The 16,004-nt window shown below is 40.8% G+C and overlaps 1 protein-coding gene across 1 annotated transcript in view; it reads left to right on the forward strand.

The window, feature by feature from the left end:
• The first annotated feature begins 209 nt into the window (after positions 1-209).
• The window catches only part of ANOS1 (anosmin 1), a 128,646-nt gene continuing 112,851 nt past the window's right edge, over positions 210-16,004 (forward strand). Inside the window, exon 1 of the mRNA XM_005516615.3 lies at positions 210-570. Within this exon, the coding sequence (XP_005516672.2) occupies positions 223-570 (348 nt within the window). The 5' untranslated portion in view covers positions 210-222. The remainder of the gene's footprint in view (positions 571-16,004) is intronic.

The raw sequence follows: 16,004 nt of genomic DNA on the forward strand, positions 1-16,004 counted from the left end.
GGCTCCGCGGCCGCCCCGTGCCCCGCAGGTGGCGGCGTGCGGGGGCTGGCGCAGCCCGCGCCGCCCCGACCTGCCCGCGGGCACGGGCCCGCCCGCCGCCGCCGGCGCTCGGCGCAGCCAATGGCGCGGCCGCTGCCAGCATCGGCCCGCCCGCAGCCGGCGGGGGAGGGCTGTGGGCCGGGGCGGGCGGGAGGGAGGGAGGACGGGGGTGAGGGGAGTTGAATGATTGAACTTTCTTGTGTAGTTTCTGCGGCGCGGAGGTGTCCGTCCCCGGCGCAGCCCGGCACCAGCCCGCCGAGCGGGAGCGAGCTTACCCCGGCTCCTGCAGCCCCCCCCGCGCCCCCCGGCCGCCCCTCTGCCCTGCTCTCCCACAGAGCGATGGTGCCGAGGGCACCCGGCGTGTCCCTCGCCCTGCTCCTCTGGGTGACGGCCGCCTGCGGCAGCCCCGACGGGTCGGGGGCCGCCGCCGCCGCCCGAAGGCAAGAGGAGGCTTTCGCCACCGCCAGATGCACCTCCAGGTGCCTGAGCCTCCAGATCACCCGCATCTCCGCCTTCTTCAAGCATTTCCAGGTAGGGGCACGGCACCGCGCAGGGAGCCCCTCTGCCGCCGTCCGGAGAGCGGGTGTCCCCGGGCTGGGGGCGGAAAGGTCGGCCGGGGCCGGGGCGCCTCTCGGCCAACTTGGGGGCCCGCGCTCCCAGGGGATGGCCGGCACCTGGAGGCGCCGGACAGGTGGGCACGGCCCCGCGGCAGCGCCGAGCTCCGTCGGTGCCTGTGGGTGCCGGCGGGGCTCCCCGCCTGGCGGCTCGTGGGGCTCCCGGCACGCTCTGCCCCGGCTTCTCACAGGTGCCCGGCGCTCCCGGCCGCTGCCTCCGGTGGTGTCCGAGGCAGCGGGGCGGGCGCGACACGGGGCTCCCGGGCCGGCGGTGCGCTCGTCCTGCCGAGCGACGGGCGGTGCGGCGGCGATCCCGCGGGGCTCCGCCTGCCTGCGCCGGTGCGCCAGGCCGCCCGCAGGTGGTTCGCTTCTCCAGCCCGGTGGGAAAGTTCGAGCCTGTTTTTAAGAGCGATAATCGTGAACGTGTAATACTTGGTTCTGACCTCCTGGAAGGTGAGGGTGGGGGGTAACTCTTTTTCTTTTTTGTTTTTCTGATCTGGGACAGAGAGGCACATCTCTGTCTAACGGGAGTGGATAAATAGGGATAAAGTGGAGAGAAATAGAATTGAAGTGGCGGGGCTTAAAATGAAAGCTGGAAGCAGTGCGAGGCTAGTGCAAGAGCAGCGGGTGTCCGCCCGTCCTTTTCTCTCTTCTAGTTATACACGCACCTTTCCCTTTTCCTTTCCCCACCTGTTCTTCACTGCGCAAATATTAAACGTAGCCGAATTCATCCAAATGATGGAAACCCTTCCGAGCTGCAAGCCGTTCTCCCTGCCCAGAGCCGCTCTGGGGAAGGGCCGGCCGGCTCGGTGTGAAGGGAGCCAGCTCGGCCCTTCGGGGTGGCACATCGCCGGCATCGCGCCGCTCGCTCAGCCCGGCCTTGCCGGTCGGTGGGAAACCGGGAGCGCACGGGTAAATGCTTTGGGTGCAGCTGCGTTCGGGGCAAAGGTGTTGGCACCAAAGGCAGGTCTCAGAGATATTTAAGGATAAACCGATTTAAAAGAGAGAAGAGAAGAGAAAAAAAAAAAAAAAAGTGAGCTGGGTGTGTGCATTGTAAGGAGAGCAGGAAGTTGGTTGGGTGGCTGTAACCGGGTTTGGGTTGAAGAGACCGGGCTTGCGACCCCAGACGGGGCGAGAAGGGGCTGCCCTGCCCTGGCCGCTGCTCCGCGGGGCTCGGCCGGGGGCGGTGGAGCGCTCGCTGTCAGCGTGGCCCGGCATCACGGGATGGCCTGAAAGGAGGATACCCATTAATATGGTTCATTATCCCAGAGAGCGGTTAGTATTTTTATTGCGTTGTCAAGCGGTTGTAACTTACTTGTTTTACAGTTTCAGTGGCTAAAGAGGCAGTTTAGATCAAGCCAATTCATACTGAAAGGTGCTTTTTTTTAATTTTTCTTTTTTTGTGTGTTTTCTTGGCAAGATTTCTTTTTCAATGTAAAACTGCTGACAATGCACAGTGCCAACAATCGTGATTACATTTTAATTAGCTATAGCGAAATAAGTAGGGAATTACTCAGTTAGGACTTGATAACTGGCTGCTTTTTGTATTCAGTTGAAAATCTCAGAGTTTTAACCCCAACCTGCTAAAGCACATGGTAATTTATCTAAATTACTAGGGATTAAACTCCTGTTAGACATGAAACGACTGTAATGTTCGGAAGATAAAGTGCTCTCGTTTATAAAAGTTAAATTCTTCATTGTCTTATAACGACAAAAAGGAGGCGAGTTTTAAAGTACATCAAGCATCCAGTGTTCTCACAGGGGACTGATAAGACAGTGTGGACAGTAGGATGTGCAGGTTTGGCCAGATTGTTCCATGGGGGCTAAAGGGTATGATGTTCCTTCCATTTCTTTCTCTTCTAGCCATTCCCCTCTCCTTTTCATCTCAACTGGTAGCAATTTCTGGAGTTCTTTTCATTTCAGATGCCCACTTATCTTGTAATCTGATTCAGCCTTTGAAGCAAACTAAACACCAGCTCTTCCCAATCAGAGCAGGAAGGAACTCTAGTGTCTCCCAGTTAGGCAAGAATTGAAAGAAGACTGACCCACTCATTTCTCAGCCCTGCTTTAGGTACAGCCTCACTGGTGGGGGTTAGGGAGACAGCAGCTAGATGCTTTGCAAGAGATGGTGTCCCCAAAACTTCACAGAGACTTAATTTCACATAGTTTATGGTACTAAAGTCACATTACTAACAACTTTATAAAAAGAATGAGGTAGTATGAACAGAAAGTCTGGGTTAATTCTACACCTTCTGGCTCTTGTTTGAATGGCAACGAATATTTTTCCAACTTCCAAATGGTCACAAGGGATTTTAATTAATTTCCCCTTCTCACAGAGCATTTTCACCCATTTTTTGTTACTGTCCTTAATTTTAAAAGTTTCAAGAGAGGTATTCTTTCTAAAAACGCTTTTGTTAATTTACGCTTGGGAAGCATTTCTAAGCCTATTTTAAATGTACATTGTCAGTAGGAAATTATTTTGACTAGAGCGTAGGACAAATAATAGATTTTTTTTTTCCATGTAGACTACTGATGTGGGCTAGAAGAATCAGTCACCTAAATCAAAAGTCCTTGATCTTCAGAATGCTTGTTGAAGGGGCATGGATGCCTGCTTATTCCTCTAAAATCCCCATGGCCGAGGGAGTTTTCCAGTTCTGGTGGTGTTGGGAGGTTCCATGTAGAGGTTATACCAAAGGATGCATGAGATCAATAAGAAAGTTATGCACTGCATGGGTCTTACACACAATGAAATGTATGTGTTTTGTATCTATGGCCTATCTCCAGGCCATGAACTTTCACAGAGAGCATGGTAGCACAAAGTCCTCTCATCATAAACAATCAAACAAAAAAGGTAAGCAGAAGGGGTCGTAGTGAATTCTCCTTTTACATAAAATCTTACTAATTACATGCTCATCCACAGCAGAGAATTATGTTTAATCTCTAAATGAAAGGACTTTAGCATATCTCTTCTATCTTACTGGAGTGTGTTCACTAGTGGGCTTTAGCTTGCTGTAAAACTTGCAGATGAGAGAAACTGTTTTTATCCCAACTGTGTAACTTAGGCCCCTGGACAGCACTGGATGAAGCCTGTGACCAGAATGAGTAAGGGCAAAGAGAACTCATCTCTCTAGCCTTATGTTCAGAGTACTTATTTTAAGCCATTTTGGGTGTTGACACTAGAGTTTTACTATGACTGTTGCAAAACGTGTATGAGAGAGTAATTGGAGCATTCACTGGAACCTGTCCATGCTCCTGGGTCACTGCCTTGATAAAGCAGAGTTCCTAGTGCTGTGCTGCTTTTTTTGACAAAATTGTCTCTAAAACACCTGAACAGGGGAGGATGGCAAGAGTGTTCTTCCAGTAAGCAAGAACTTGACCATCAAATGGCCTGCTTAGGAGGAGAAGGTGTAGATTTGAACCTTAAAGTCTATATTATAATCAGTGTTGTGTGCATTTGGCTGTCATCTAAAAGAGCATGCCTGGATGTTAGTATGGTGCCCTTATAAAATGGGAAGGGCAGTTCCTACTCTAGTTTGAAATGAAAGGAAGGACTAAGGTGTCTGGCTCAATAAGAAACACCAAGACTGTGAATCCTGTCTGGAAAAAGGCATGCTATTTTAGGGACAGAAGTTGTACAGTGATGTCATCAGACATATTCTTTCCTTCAGCATTTTCTTATTAAGGCAGTTTCTGTCACAGTGTTTTAGTTGCTCTCTAGAGAAAGGTACAAATTTTAATTTGATGTATTCAGAGTTTGTTTGTGAATCTAGTTTTATAGTAATTTGGGACAGTAGGTAAAGCCCTCATGAAGATAAGGTCAGTTACTGCACAAATTTTTGTTTTCTTGAAAAAGATACGGATATAAACAGGGACCTTATACAGCCAGCTGGACAAGAGGCCTGAATCCTCAGATTAGTTTTGCTAGGGCTTTTCTGCATAACCTGCCTGTTTTAGTGAAGTGAGACTAAATTCCTTGCATTGCTGTGTGTGGGTATAGCCTTTCCCATTTGTAATATTAGTTGTGGATGAACTCCTTTCATTTTGGGGAAGCAGGCATGGCAGTGACCTTTAATGTTTTGTTTTCAAGTTGAGTGAAAAAATTTGGATTTTAATCTCTATTGCCAGCTGTCTGAGCCATGTTTTAAAATTGGCATGATCAAAATTTTCTTTGTGGATAAGAGTTTGAACATCACTGTAACTACTTACGCTAAAAATGTTATGGAGAGCAAACTGTTTACTTTGACCTGTGAATTTGTTGATCTTTGTTTTAGCTGGTATCTGTTATAGACCTCTCAAGCTCAAGTGTCTTCCTGTGTAATATATGCAACTTGATAGTTTACTTAAGACAGAGGAGTGGTCAGTCTTGTTTACTGGGTCAAAAGCTGAGAGGCTGGTAGAACACGCACTAAGAATTTGGGGTAGCTGCCAGTAAAATTGCCTTCTTTGTGGTGTGGAGTCACTGGAGAGGTTATAGCCATATGCTCACAGAGTAACAGTGGCTGAGGCTGAACAGCACCTCCTGGCAACTTGTTCTAGTGTTTAACCATCCTCATAGTAATAAAAAAGGAGTTTTCTCATGTTCAGATGAAGTTTCCCATGTTTCAAATTTGACCATTACCTCTTGTCCTGTTACTGGGCTTCACTGAGAAGAATCTGGCTTAATTTTCTTTACTCTCTCCCATCAGGTACTTAAAAATGTTGATGAGAACCCTTAAAGGCTTTTCTATTCCAGACTAAACATTCCCAGTTCTTTTAGCTTCTTATGTGAGGGATATTCTATCCCTTTTCTGGGCTCCCTCCACTAAGTCCATCTCTTTCCATGTAATGGGGAGCCCAATACTTGGCCTAGCACTCCAGGTGTGGAGGAGTGACTAGAGCAGAGAACAGAATTGGCTACATTTTTAAAGGTGTAATGCCTGCTAAATATTGTTACTCGCTTCTAAATTCATTTTCACGATTTAGATTTTCTTACATGAGTTTATATGTGATCATTTATGATTGTCAGTGTTTTGAAACCAAAATGCTGATGCTAAGTCAAGTTTTTTCCATCTTTTTAGACATTGGTGATCTCACTATAGTTTCAAACGTTTTTGAGGGGGTAATCTTCAGTAGTAAATTGAAATTTAGCAAATGCATTTCTTTATTTATCAGGGGGAAGTCCAGATACTTGGAGATGGCTTGAACAGGCTTATGAGAGATTGTTTAAACTCTTTAAAATGGGCACTGGTTAGAAACATACAGGCAACACCATGGATGACCTTGGTCACATAGGGATTCTGTGTTCATGTTGACTTATTTGCAAAGTGAATGAATTGTAGTTGAAAATTTTGGTACAGCATAGACATCCCTCAAGTGGTAAGCCAATTTTGTGATATATGGAAGGAAATTAGAGAGAAATTTCCTTTTGTAAATGTGATTTAGTGTAAATCTAATAGTAATACACTATGATTTAGTACTTAGGAATTAGTACTAAGTTAGATGAGCCAAGGCTAACTCAAAATTGTTTTTGAAAGTATGGAAAAATATTGTTTTAAGCTAATAGAGCCATATGTTGCATAATGTTTAGTAGCTGTAAAAGGGAACAGCAAAGCCCTAGAAGTTTGTTATATTGAATGACTGATAACTATATGGTAGGAGGTTGTTTTTACTGTTGTAGAAGCACTGTTGCCTTTCAGGACAACTGAAGTTTTTGAAGAAAAACAGGCAATTCTTTTAAGTAAGTAATAAAAGGTTCTCAGATTTTATATCTGCAAGCAAATAATGTGCAAGTGATTACCTCTAGATAAGCAATACCAGATTTCACCTACAAGTCAGGAAGCTGGTTGTCTACATGCCAGCACATCTGCCTTCAAATTGCCTGTAACTCTAAAGTGACTGCACCTGCAATAATCTGCACTGAGTCCCAGTTGGGAAAGTGGTGGCCAGCCTGAAATTTTAGGGTGCACGTGTCTCTCTGTGCTCTGCTGTAGAGACGCTGGAAATCATGAAGAAACCATTTATTGTAACTGTCTCAAATAATTCTGAACCTATAAATTGTTTTTCATTAAATCTTTGGAAAATCTATGGGGTACTTTTGTAATGAGATATGGTAGATATGTAGTGTATTACTCCCAAAATGTTTCAGTGCCAATGGACAGGCTACCCAGGCACTGAGTTTGCTTAGTTCTCTTGGGACACGTTCACAACCTTTTCCAAATGTGAAGATGTGTGCCATCTGCTTTTGTTGCCGTTTCAGTACTCATCTCCTTTCCAAAAATAGCCCTTGTGTTAAATAATTCTGACTTTCAGATGTCTTGTAAAGCACACTGCTGTTAATTGATTTCCACAGACAAATGGTAGCATTTGTCATTACTTTGTTTTTCTCAAAACTTGTTAAAAGTTCCAATCATCCTCCTGTTTTTAATGTTCATATGGCTTATGATTTGGATTATTATTCTGGCATTTGGTGTGCTCTTATTATTAAGATCTGCAGTCATGAGAAGGTGCACAGATCTAACAGAATCTTAGGTAAAACCTATGAGAATGAAAGGTTTGTTTTGAATAACCATGGTTGCATCTAGTGAAGACAGCTGCGTTGTTCACCATATTGTGTAATTGAGCTATAGTTAGTCTTTGCTCTTGTAACCTGGTCTGGAATGAGCCTCCCTGATTTCAGTGGGAGTTATATTAACTTTCCCATAACCAGATTCAAATATCTTTGGCCTCAGTGAGTGCTTGCAGAGTAGATAGGAGTGCAGGGGTTTACACATTCTGGTCACTGTTTTCTAGTAGTTTAGGTGACTCCGGGCTTGGGACCTTAAACTTGCCCACTGATTTCCTAAATTAAAATACTTGTCTGAGTCTAAAGTGTAAGTTTAAATGCGAATCAAAGGAATTGTATGAAAATGTAAGTGAATGGTGAACAATTGTATTGAACAAGTTGCCAAGATATTTTTCTCATATTACTTGTGTATTCTTACATATCAAGAGAAAAAATTCTTTATGCTTGTGTTCATAAAATCAAAATCAGTGTTAATTTGGTAAATGTGCTGGATACCAGGTACAATTAACCCTACAGGAATTACTAACAGGTTTTAAAGCAGACATTTTATGTATAGAAAATATTGGCAAAGAATAGTTTAAATGTCACAGTCATATTGGTGAGGGGGAGGGATACTGCTTTTGAAAGGCATTAGAAAACTTCTGAAGAAAACCACTGTTCTAAAATGTAAATTTTTTTTCCATTTGAAGATATAGACACTTAATACAGAGCAAAAGGTTTTTCAGATGGGCAGTATTCACATTAAAACTATTATTTAAAGCATTATTTGTTGTCTGAATATGGATTGTTTCTGAGTGCTAGTTGTCTAGTGCTGTGAACTTAATTTAAATGTATTTGATTTAGTAAGTGTTGTATAAGAAAAAAAACCCCAAAACATTGCACTTCTGAGACAGCTTGAAAAGCAGAGTGATTTTCCAGATGCTTGTCGCTTGTCATTTTGTAAAGGGCATCTTCTTAAGATAGAGTGCTGAATTAGTGTTTGCCTATAGAGATTGTTATTCACAAACTGACCTACATCTCCACTAGCCATTCTACGAGAATTTTGCTCTCTCTGACTAGCTGGGTTGGGGTACACAGCCAACTTTTGTAAACAGAAAGTACTGTAATTTAGCATCGATATTTTTAAAGATTGAAAATAGGAATAATGACCGAGTATCTGGAGCATCCCACAGAAGACAGACTCATCTGTATTGATATTTAGTAGCTGGTGCCTAGCAAATGTAAACCTTGAATTAAAAAACACTTGCCTAGGAGTTTACACCATGAATCTTCATTTTTTGATCTTTCCCACAGCTGAGCCTTGTAAGACTTTATACTTCAAAAACCTTTCAAGTCCATGAAAAGCCTTCTGTTGATTTCAGCTGGATCAGGTCCATGTATGAACACTAGGTCCATGTAGTCAACAAAGTAGAGTGCTGTGAGCTTGGTGTCCCAACTCCAGTTGTATCCGTTTTTCAGTCTTTTAATAACCAAGAGGTCACAGGACACAGAGATTGAGAGCTGGGGGTGTTGAAAGGTAAGTGGACCCTTTAAACTTGAAAGTAGAGTGCTGTTCCTTTCATCTCTGATTGAAAAGAATCACAGTCTTTCCATCCACTGAAAAGAATATCAGATATTTCCAGTTTTGGGGAACAACCCCAGTCTAAAGTTTTAATTTAATTTCTGTTGTCTTTTGTGAATAACATTTTTACCAATGTGTCTATCTAGACTGTCAAAGAGATATGACATCAAATTTATGTACATACACATGTAATTACATTCCTTTAAAAAAGAAGATACTTGTCTCAAGCTTGCAACAGGACATGACTCCTCTGGTAAGCAGCTGAGGTTGCTGAGGAACACATGCCTTCAGAACTTGCAGCAGAAGCAAGACGAGGGATGGAGTTTCAGAATGGAGAAAGGTGGAGATGGGTAAACTCTAGCAGGCTTACAATGCTGGAAGGAGAAATTCTGTGAGAGTAGAGGGCACTGTAAAATTTCCTGTGACACAATTAATTGAAATTAAGGAATTATGGAAACAGAGAACGGACGTAATGGGTCTGTAGGAAGAGGTGTTTGTAGCTGTTTCTTGAGAATATTTTTTCTGTTCTTTCTCAGCTGCTTGAAGTTTTACATGGTTTAAAAAACGTAATTTTTCTTGTTTGTAATACGGTAAAAATGTTTTGAAAATCCTTTTGTCTTCGTTGAAGAGGTCGGTTACAGGAAAGACTATGAAAATTCACAACAAAATTCTAGCTGATATTGTCTTCCATATCAGAACTTAGACTGCTTCCACTGTAGTTCCTCAAGTGGTCATAGCTGAAACTGCAAACCTGGCCAAGGTAGTGAAGCCTGTTCTTTCTGCCTGTGAGGGCTGCAATCTAGCTGTCATGGATCCTGTAATAAGATGAGGGATATTTGCTTCAGAGCAAATGTCTTCTGTCCAGACAGAAATTGAGGCTGATGATGAAGATTGGATGAGAATAATGTACTCATTTAGTCTAGTGCAAACATAGTTCAACTTTCCTTGCTATTCTTATGAGAATTTAGAAGCATAGTTCTGTTTTTCTTTTTTTAATGGATTACTCTTTAGGGAAGTTATCTTCACAGTAATTTATATTTTAAAAAGAAGAAAAGTGGTCTCAGTTCATGTACATGAGTGTGATTTCTCAGCTAGTGATTTAGGCCATGAGCATAGGGCAATACATCATTTGTATTTAACTGATCATGCTTTTTAACTGCTAATGACTGGAACATTCCAGTCAGGCCTCAGGGCATTTTTGGACTAGACACTACAAATTCATTTTTTGACCTCAGTGCTATAAGACTTTGGGTTTCCTTTGAATTCAGCACATGGCTGAACAGATATGTGAAGCAGCAAATAGTGAGGAAGGGGTGATAACGATGTATTGTTATGGTGATGATGTCCTAATACAGTGGCTATTTGTCATTCTCTTCCCCAGAATTTGTATCCCTATATATAAACTATTTCAACAGTGTGGCTTTTTTTTTTTTTTCGATTAGATGATGGTTGTAGCTTCTTTGATAGCAATAAAATCATGTTAATGTGTAACTACAACTAGACAATAATGAATCACACCACTATCTGCCCCCTTTTTAATTAGTTACAAAGAGTGTATAATATGTTGACATTTGATTTGTACCTAACAATTTTGAGAAGGGAACTGGAACTAAAAGAGCTGGAGGCTTTCTTCTGTTTTGAAATTTCCTTCTTTGCAGCTGTGAACTGGGATCAAGAATTAGCCAGACATTGGTCAGTCTGGATATGCAGTAGGTAAGAAGAAACATTTGGGATTAGACAAACTGACACAGAGAGGTACAAATAATCCAATTAATGAAGAGTGTGTCACTTCATATAGTATTTAGTAGCAGCTATGGGACATGTTTGTCAGGATAGATAAAGAAAGAAGATGTAGATTTTTACGGCTAGGAGCTTATTGCTGGATTTTTTTCTTTGAGTTAAAAAGTTGAATACACAATGTGAAAGACAGTAGGCTTTTGGTAAATTTTGTGGCTTTTCTGTCCAGTGGTTCCTCACTGACCAAGTGGAGTGGAAATGTACACATGCAGTATATTAGTTGATATTTTACAAGATTTGGTTTATTCATAGATTCACCTCCATGCGTTTGAGCACTGGAAATCATCGAAGCCCAAGTTCTCAATGGCAATTAATGTGGAACAGCAAACAATTATTTCAGGTCTTCTTCCTGTCTTTAAAACTGTCCTTATGCAGAAAAAGAGAGCAGCAATGTGAACTAGACTTGAAAGTTAAACTTAACCTCAGCTGTTTTCCAAATTGTAGAAAAGTAAACATTTACAATTTCTTAAAGGATGTGTTGGCAGCCTTTGTTTTGTAATAGAAAACATGACTCAGTTTTAAAGAATGAAGAACTTCGCAAATGAATGTAGGGTATGCTTACGTTGTTTTCTTTAACTGAAGATCTTTCAGATCTCTGACTGGTACTCATTGATTCTTCCATTTATATAATTAATAGCTTAAGACAGGATTTTTCTGGAGTTTTTGTTTCTGGCCTGAGTCTAATATCCTTAAGACTTGATAGTAATATATCCAATGGTTTCAATGGACATAAGACTAAGCCAGTGAAAATATATTAAAAATATCTATTTAGAGTTTATAGATAAAAACAAGAAAGTTCTCAGTATGCTGTTTAAACATGATTATTGTGAATTTGTTAAATACTATGTTATTGAATTATGACATCTTTCTTTTCAATTCAGGGTGGCAGTAAATAACAATGCCATTAGGACAAAGTATAACTGAATTGCCAGTTATATGCTAGGTGCGCCTTTAAATATTTTTAGAAGAAATTTTTCAGGTGACAAGGGAAGGTAGAAGCAATTTAATGTAACCAGAGCTAAGTACCACTAAAGACAGTAAACAAATATTTTTTTAAAAGATGAGATACTGCCCAGTTTCCGATTGTTACTCCATGTATCCAGGTGCCCTCAGGGATTCCAGAGTATCCCTGTAAGTTTCATCAACAGGCATGGCTTGTTCTCTTAATAATAGGAGCAGATGTCAATTTTGGGTACCTCTAAGATGCTTAGTCATACCTAGTAGATCCATCTGGTATAGATCAAGCCTCAGTTAACTTGTTCTCACCCATGAACTTCCCACTGAGACAGTTAATCGAGCAGAGCTCCTCGAGTCCAGTGAAAAAGAAACTTGAATATTATCAATCCACTTGTAGTAGCAGAACCCCCTTCACTGTCTTTCTTAATTGCTTTACACTGGTGAGAAGGCTAGTAAAGTGGAAGGAAACTTTATAATTGGGACCGAATTCCTGGAGCATACCTCCAGTATCAGAGACTTTCCAAAAAGGGAACAACTGAAATATTCTGTCAGTCAGAAGGTGATTTAAGAAAGAGAAACAGAATCTTAATATAAAATGCCTGCTGATAGTACAAGTTATTGGCAACTGATATTAACTGCAGTTGTCCCTATTGTATGAGCTTAAGGATATATATTACAATGGTTTTCTTTTGTGGCTGTTGATTTAGATTAAAGATATAAAAGCAAGTGCTAGGCTTCATAACTGGTGTGATCCTTGCAGTGAATTCTGTGAAATTCCATATCCAACTGTTTACGTTAACTGGAGGCTTTAAGATGCTGTGGCTTGGGTAGGGACTTAGACTGTGCTTTGACATCTCTCATGTTACAAGCCTTTCAGTAACTTCAATGCAAATTAACCTGATTTAATTTTAAACTCTTTCACCTGGTGCCAGAAACGTCTGAAACATGATGGACCTGTCAGCAAATGATTGTTCTGCATAACAGCTACATCTCTGGTAACCATATGTGTTAATGACAAATGCTTCAGTCCTGCCTTGAAGAGAGATTTATTTTCCTTTTATGGTATGTCTTCATTAGTTAGTTATAAAACTGTATTCTAAAAACCTGGCATATGAAGTGCTTTTATGTTTGTGGGAAATTTTATGGCAATGTGATGAAGCAGCATAAATCTTCCACTGAAGATTGTCACTGAAGAAAGATCACATTAATATTCCTGTACCTTGAATTATATGAGAAGTTTTAGTATACTGTTGTCAATAGAATTTAATGTTGATTTTTTTATCTCTCTCATCTGTCCTTTCACAGTCTTGGGTTGCTTGCAAGGTGGTCTGGAGCACTGAACTGCAGCAATTGTCCCATGGAATACACATTTCTTGTAGCACACAGTTCTTAAACTGGAAAAAGCCCCTAAGAAAACAGCAAGAACCTATTGTAACTTACATTAAAAGGCTGTTTCTCTCAGGAACATACTGTCAGCATTGCAGGGCCGAAGGGTCCCAGCTGGGATCAGGTTAGCAGATGTGTTAAATTTCAAGTGGAAAGGGAAAGGCTCACCCTCCCTTCAATGTGCTCCTTCCCTTGATGCCTGCTTTTCATCCATTGTCAACACAATGTCATCACAACTTCTGCTGTTGTGGGAGCTATTACCATTCCTTAAAACAGGGTAGGAGTAAGAATGTGGTCTGCACACAAGCACCAACAGGGTTTACAGGTTTGGGAGCTGGGACAAAACAGCAGCACTGACTGATCCAGAGGGAGCATCATGACTTCCTCTGCTTGTGTGACACTTAGGAAAAGGACATGATGTGAAGTGTAGTATCTGAGCTAATGCTACTGGCATCTACTAGTCTTTATGACAAGCTTAATTTGGCAGCCCTGTGTGCTGGCCTTGTGCAGAAGTGAGAGCTGGGTTGGAAAGGGACAGGCCAAGGACCAAAAAAATAGACGCCATGGAGAGAAGAGTGTTAACCTGATATGATTTTTGTTGATTTGTGTTTTAGGGATGAAACAATAAATTGTGGGCTTCTTCAACTGCACCCATTACATCTTTTCTGTCTCTCTGCTACATCTACGGTGAAGGCAGATGTATGGAAAGAATAATGATTAAAATATATCAGGGAAATAAGACTTCTTTCTGAAATGCTGCTTTAACTGTTGTGGTGAAAGACTTTTTTTGTGTGTGTGTGGTTTCTAGCAATATTGTGTTGGTTTTGGTTCAGGTTGCAGATAGGCTATTCTATTAAGTCCAAGGGTCATTTTTATTTGAAAAAAATCTAATTCCTGAATGGCCGCAATAATTTTGCAAATGTTTCTAGGAGATTCCAGGTCTGGCGAGGTACACTTCACTCACTGAGACAGGTCTTCTGTGGAAAATGGAAAAAAAACCCAACCCTTAGACTGATTACACAACTGTTGTACCTCCAGGGACTATGTTAATTTTTATGTGTTTTATTTTTGAGAGGTTTGCTATGCACTTTAATAATTCCTCCAAAACTTGATTTTTTATAAAAAATGTTGCAAATATTAATTGGTCTCTGGAGCTACCAAAGAATAATTACGGTCAAATTTTGAGCTGCATATTTCATCTGTTATTTGTGCTAAATTTTACTGCTGAGATTATAATTTACTACATGCTTTGAAAATATTAAAAGGTAGTGAAACACAGTATTCATATTGGCAATTATGTTTGTTGAGCTTATTGCCCTTAAAGAGCAAAAGTTTTATAGTAATGCATCAAGACAATAGGAATAAGGAGATACTTGTCATAAATATTTTGAGAAAGGTGCTGCATGGAATTAATATTTTCATTTGTTTTCCTTTAAAAGGGAAATGAAAATATATGCATCCATCAGCTTGTGGGGATATGGCTGCTACTGTGGCTTGAAATATTTAGTATCTTGTAAACTAGCAACACATGCAGGAAATGCATTCCTGAAATTTACCATGTGAATTTCATGCAATTATACTGGAAATAAATGGTATGTTAACCTCAAGAACGTGAGCATATAATTTGATGGTACCTGACTGAATCATAGCACATGGCTGCTGAAGAGCTGCTAAGTTTGAAGGACAGGTGTGTATCCATACTCTTGCCAAAGTTACAAGTGTAGTATATAATGATGTCCCTCTCATACCTGCCAGAGCAGAATAGGAGAAAATGCACTGAAACATCACATGGCCAGTATGTAGTATAGTGCAATGCATTTAGCGGTTTTTTTAAAAAGAAATTACTCCATGACAATGCAACATTCATGGACTATTCCATGTTTGTGTAGTTTATGGTTAGACTATTTATAATGGACATTTTAGTTGATATAAAAACGCATGGTTGCTGTTCTTTGTGTGTGTGTGTGGTAAGTTTCTTAAGGTTTTGAGACAACGGAACCTTTAAGCATTTTGCAAGTCCAGAAGGGAACACTGCCCTGACTGGCCCTGAAGCAGTGTGGCTTTTGAGGAAAATGTAGTCTAATAGGAAGCACTGAATTACTATTCTTGTGTGTTTGGGAGATGTTAGAAATGTCTGACGTGCAGCTACACATTAGTATTTTAATGTGGATCAGAATTTGCTTTGGGAATGAGTCTCTCAAGTATCATGATCACCTTTTCTTTCACATCATGGACTAATCTGAGAGTTCCTACAATGGTCTTCTTCTGGATTAACATAACTGGGAGAGGTAATCCAGGGGGATATAATGTGCTTTAGCAACTAATGGTCATTGTGTCCATGGCACAAAACTAGAATTAGCTGAAGGAAAGGGGAAAGTTGAAATATGTGTAGTGCATACATCAAGCCCATCAAGACCAGGTGTTCTGCTCAATAAATGCATTTCTGTGATTCACATGACTTCCTAGGGAGTTTGTAGATGATTCTGGGTTGTGCTCTTGGTAGGCAGTGGGGGAAAATGCAGCCTGTGATAAACAAACCACATCATATGTTGGGAGTCACCCAACTGACCAGTAATCTTCTAATTATACAGAAGAGTAATATGGACTATAGTTTTCAGTTATAAAATCAAATCAGCATTCAAAGCATTCAACATTTATATTATATTTTGCATAAGTAAGCATTACCTTTTTAGAATGTGTTTTGTTCTTCTTGATGTTAATTTCCCAAGGCTATACTTCTGTCACATCCTTAAACCAGCATATACTTTTATTATCTCATTATTTCATATGTATAGCAAATCTAGTGTATGACACAACAGAAGTGCATTAGCATTTTGAAAGGGTGGGGATTTTGAAATAGTCCTTACAAACAAGTAGTTGACAAGCTATCTTTTGTTTCCCATATTAATGCTATTAGACTAGTTTCTGTTCACTTCAACTGGATTACTTAATCCCCAAAAATGTGTTTGAAATTTGGCCCATATATACTTTGAGGTTCAATATACAACTTTATTATCTTCAAGTTAGTGTCAGTGTATTTAAATTCCTCCTGTTGCATGGGGAAGTGAAGTGTATTTCATCTGGATTCTTTTAGAGATTGGTAAAAACT

This window comes from Pseudopodoces humilis, chromosome 2 (assembly GCF_049639895.1).
Source record: "Pseudopodoces humilis isolate 2021_Gansu_Grassland_sample_001 chromosome 2, ASM4963989v1, whole genome shotgun sequence".
Lineage (NCBI taxonomy): Eukaryota > Metazoa > Chordata > Aves > Passeriformes > Paridae > Pseudopodoces > Pseudopodoces humilis.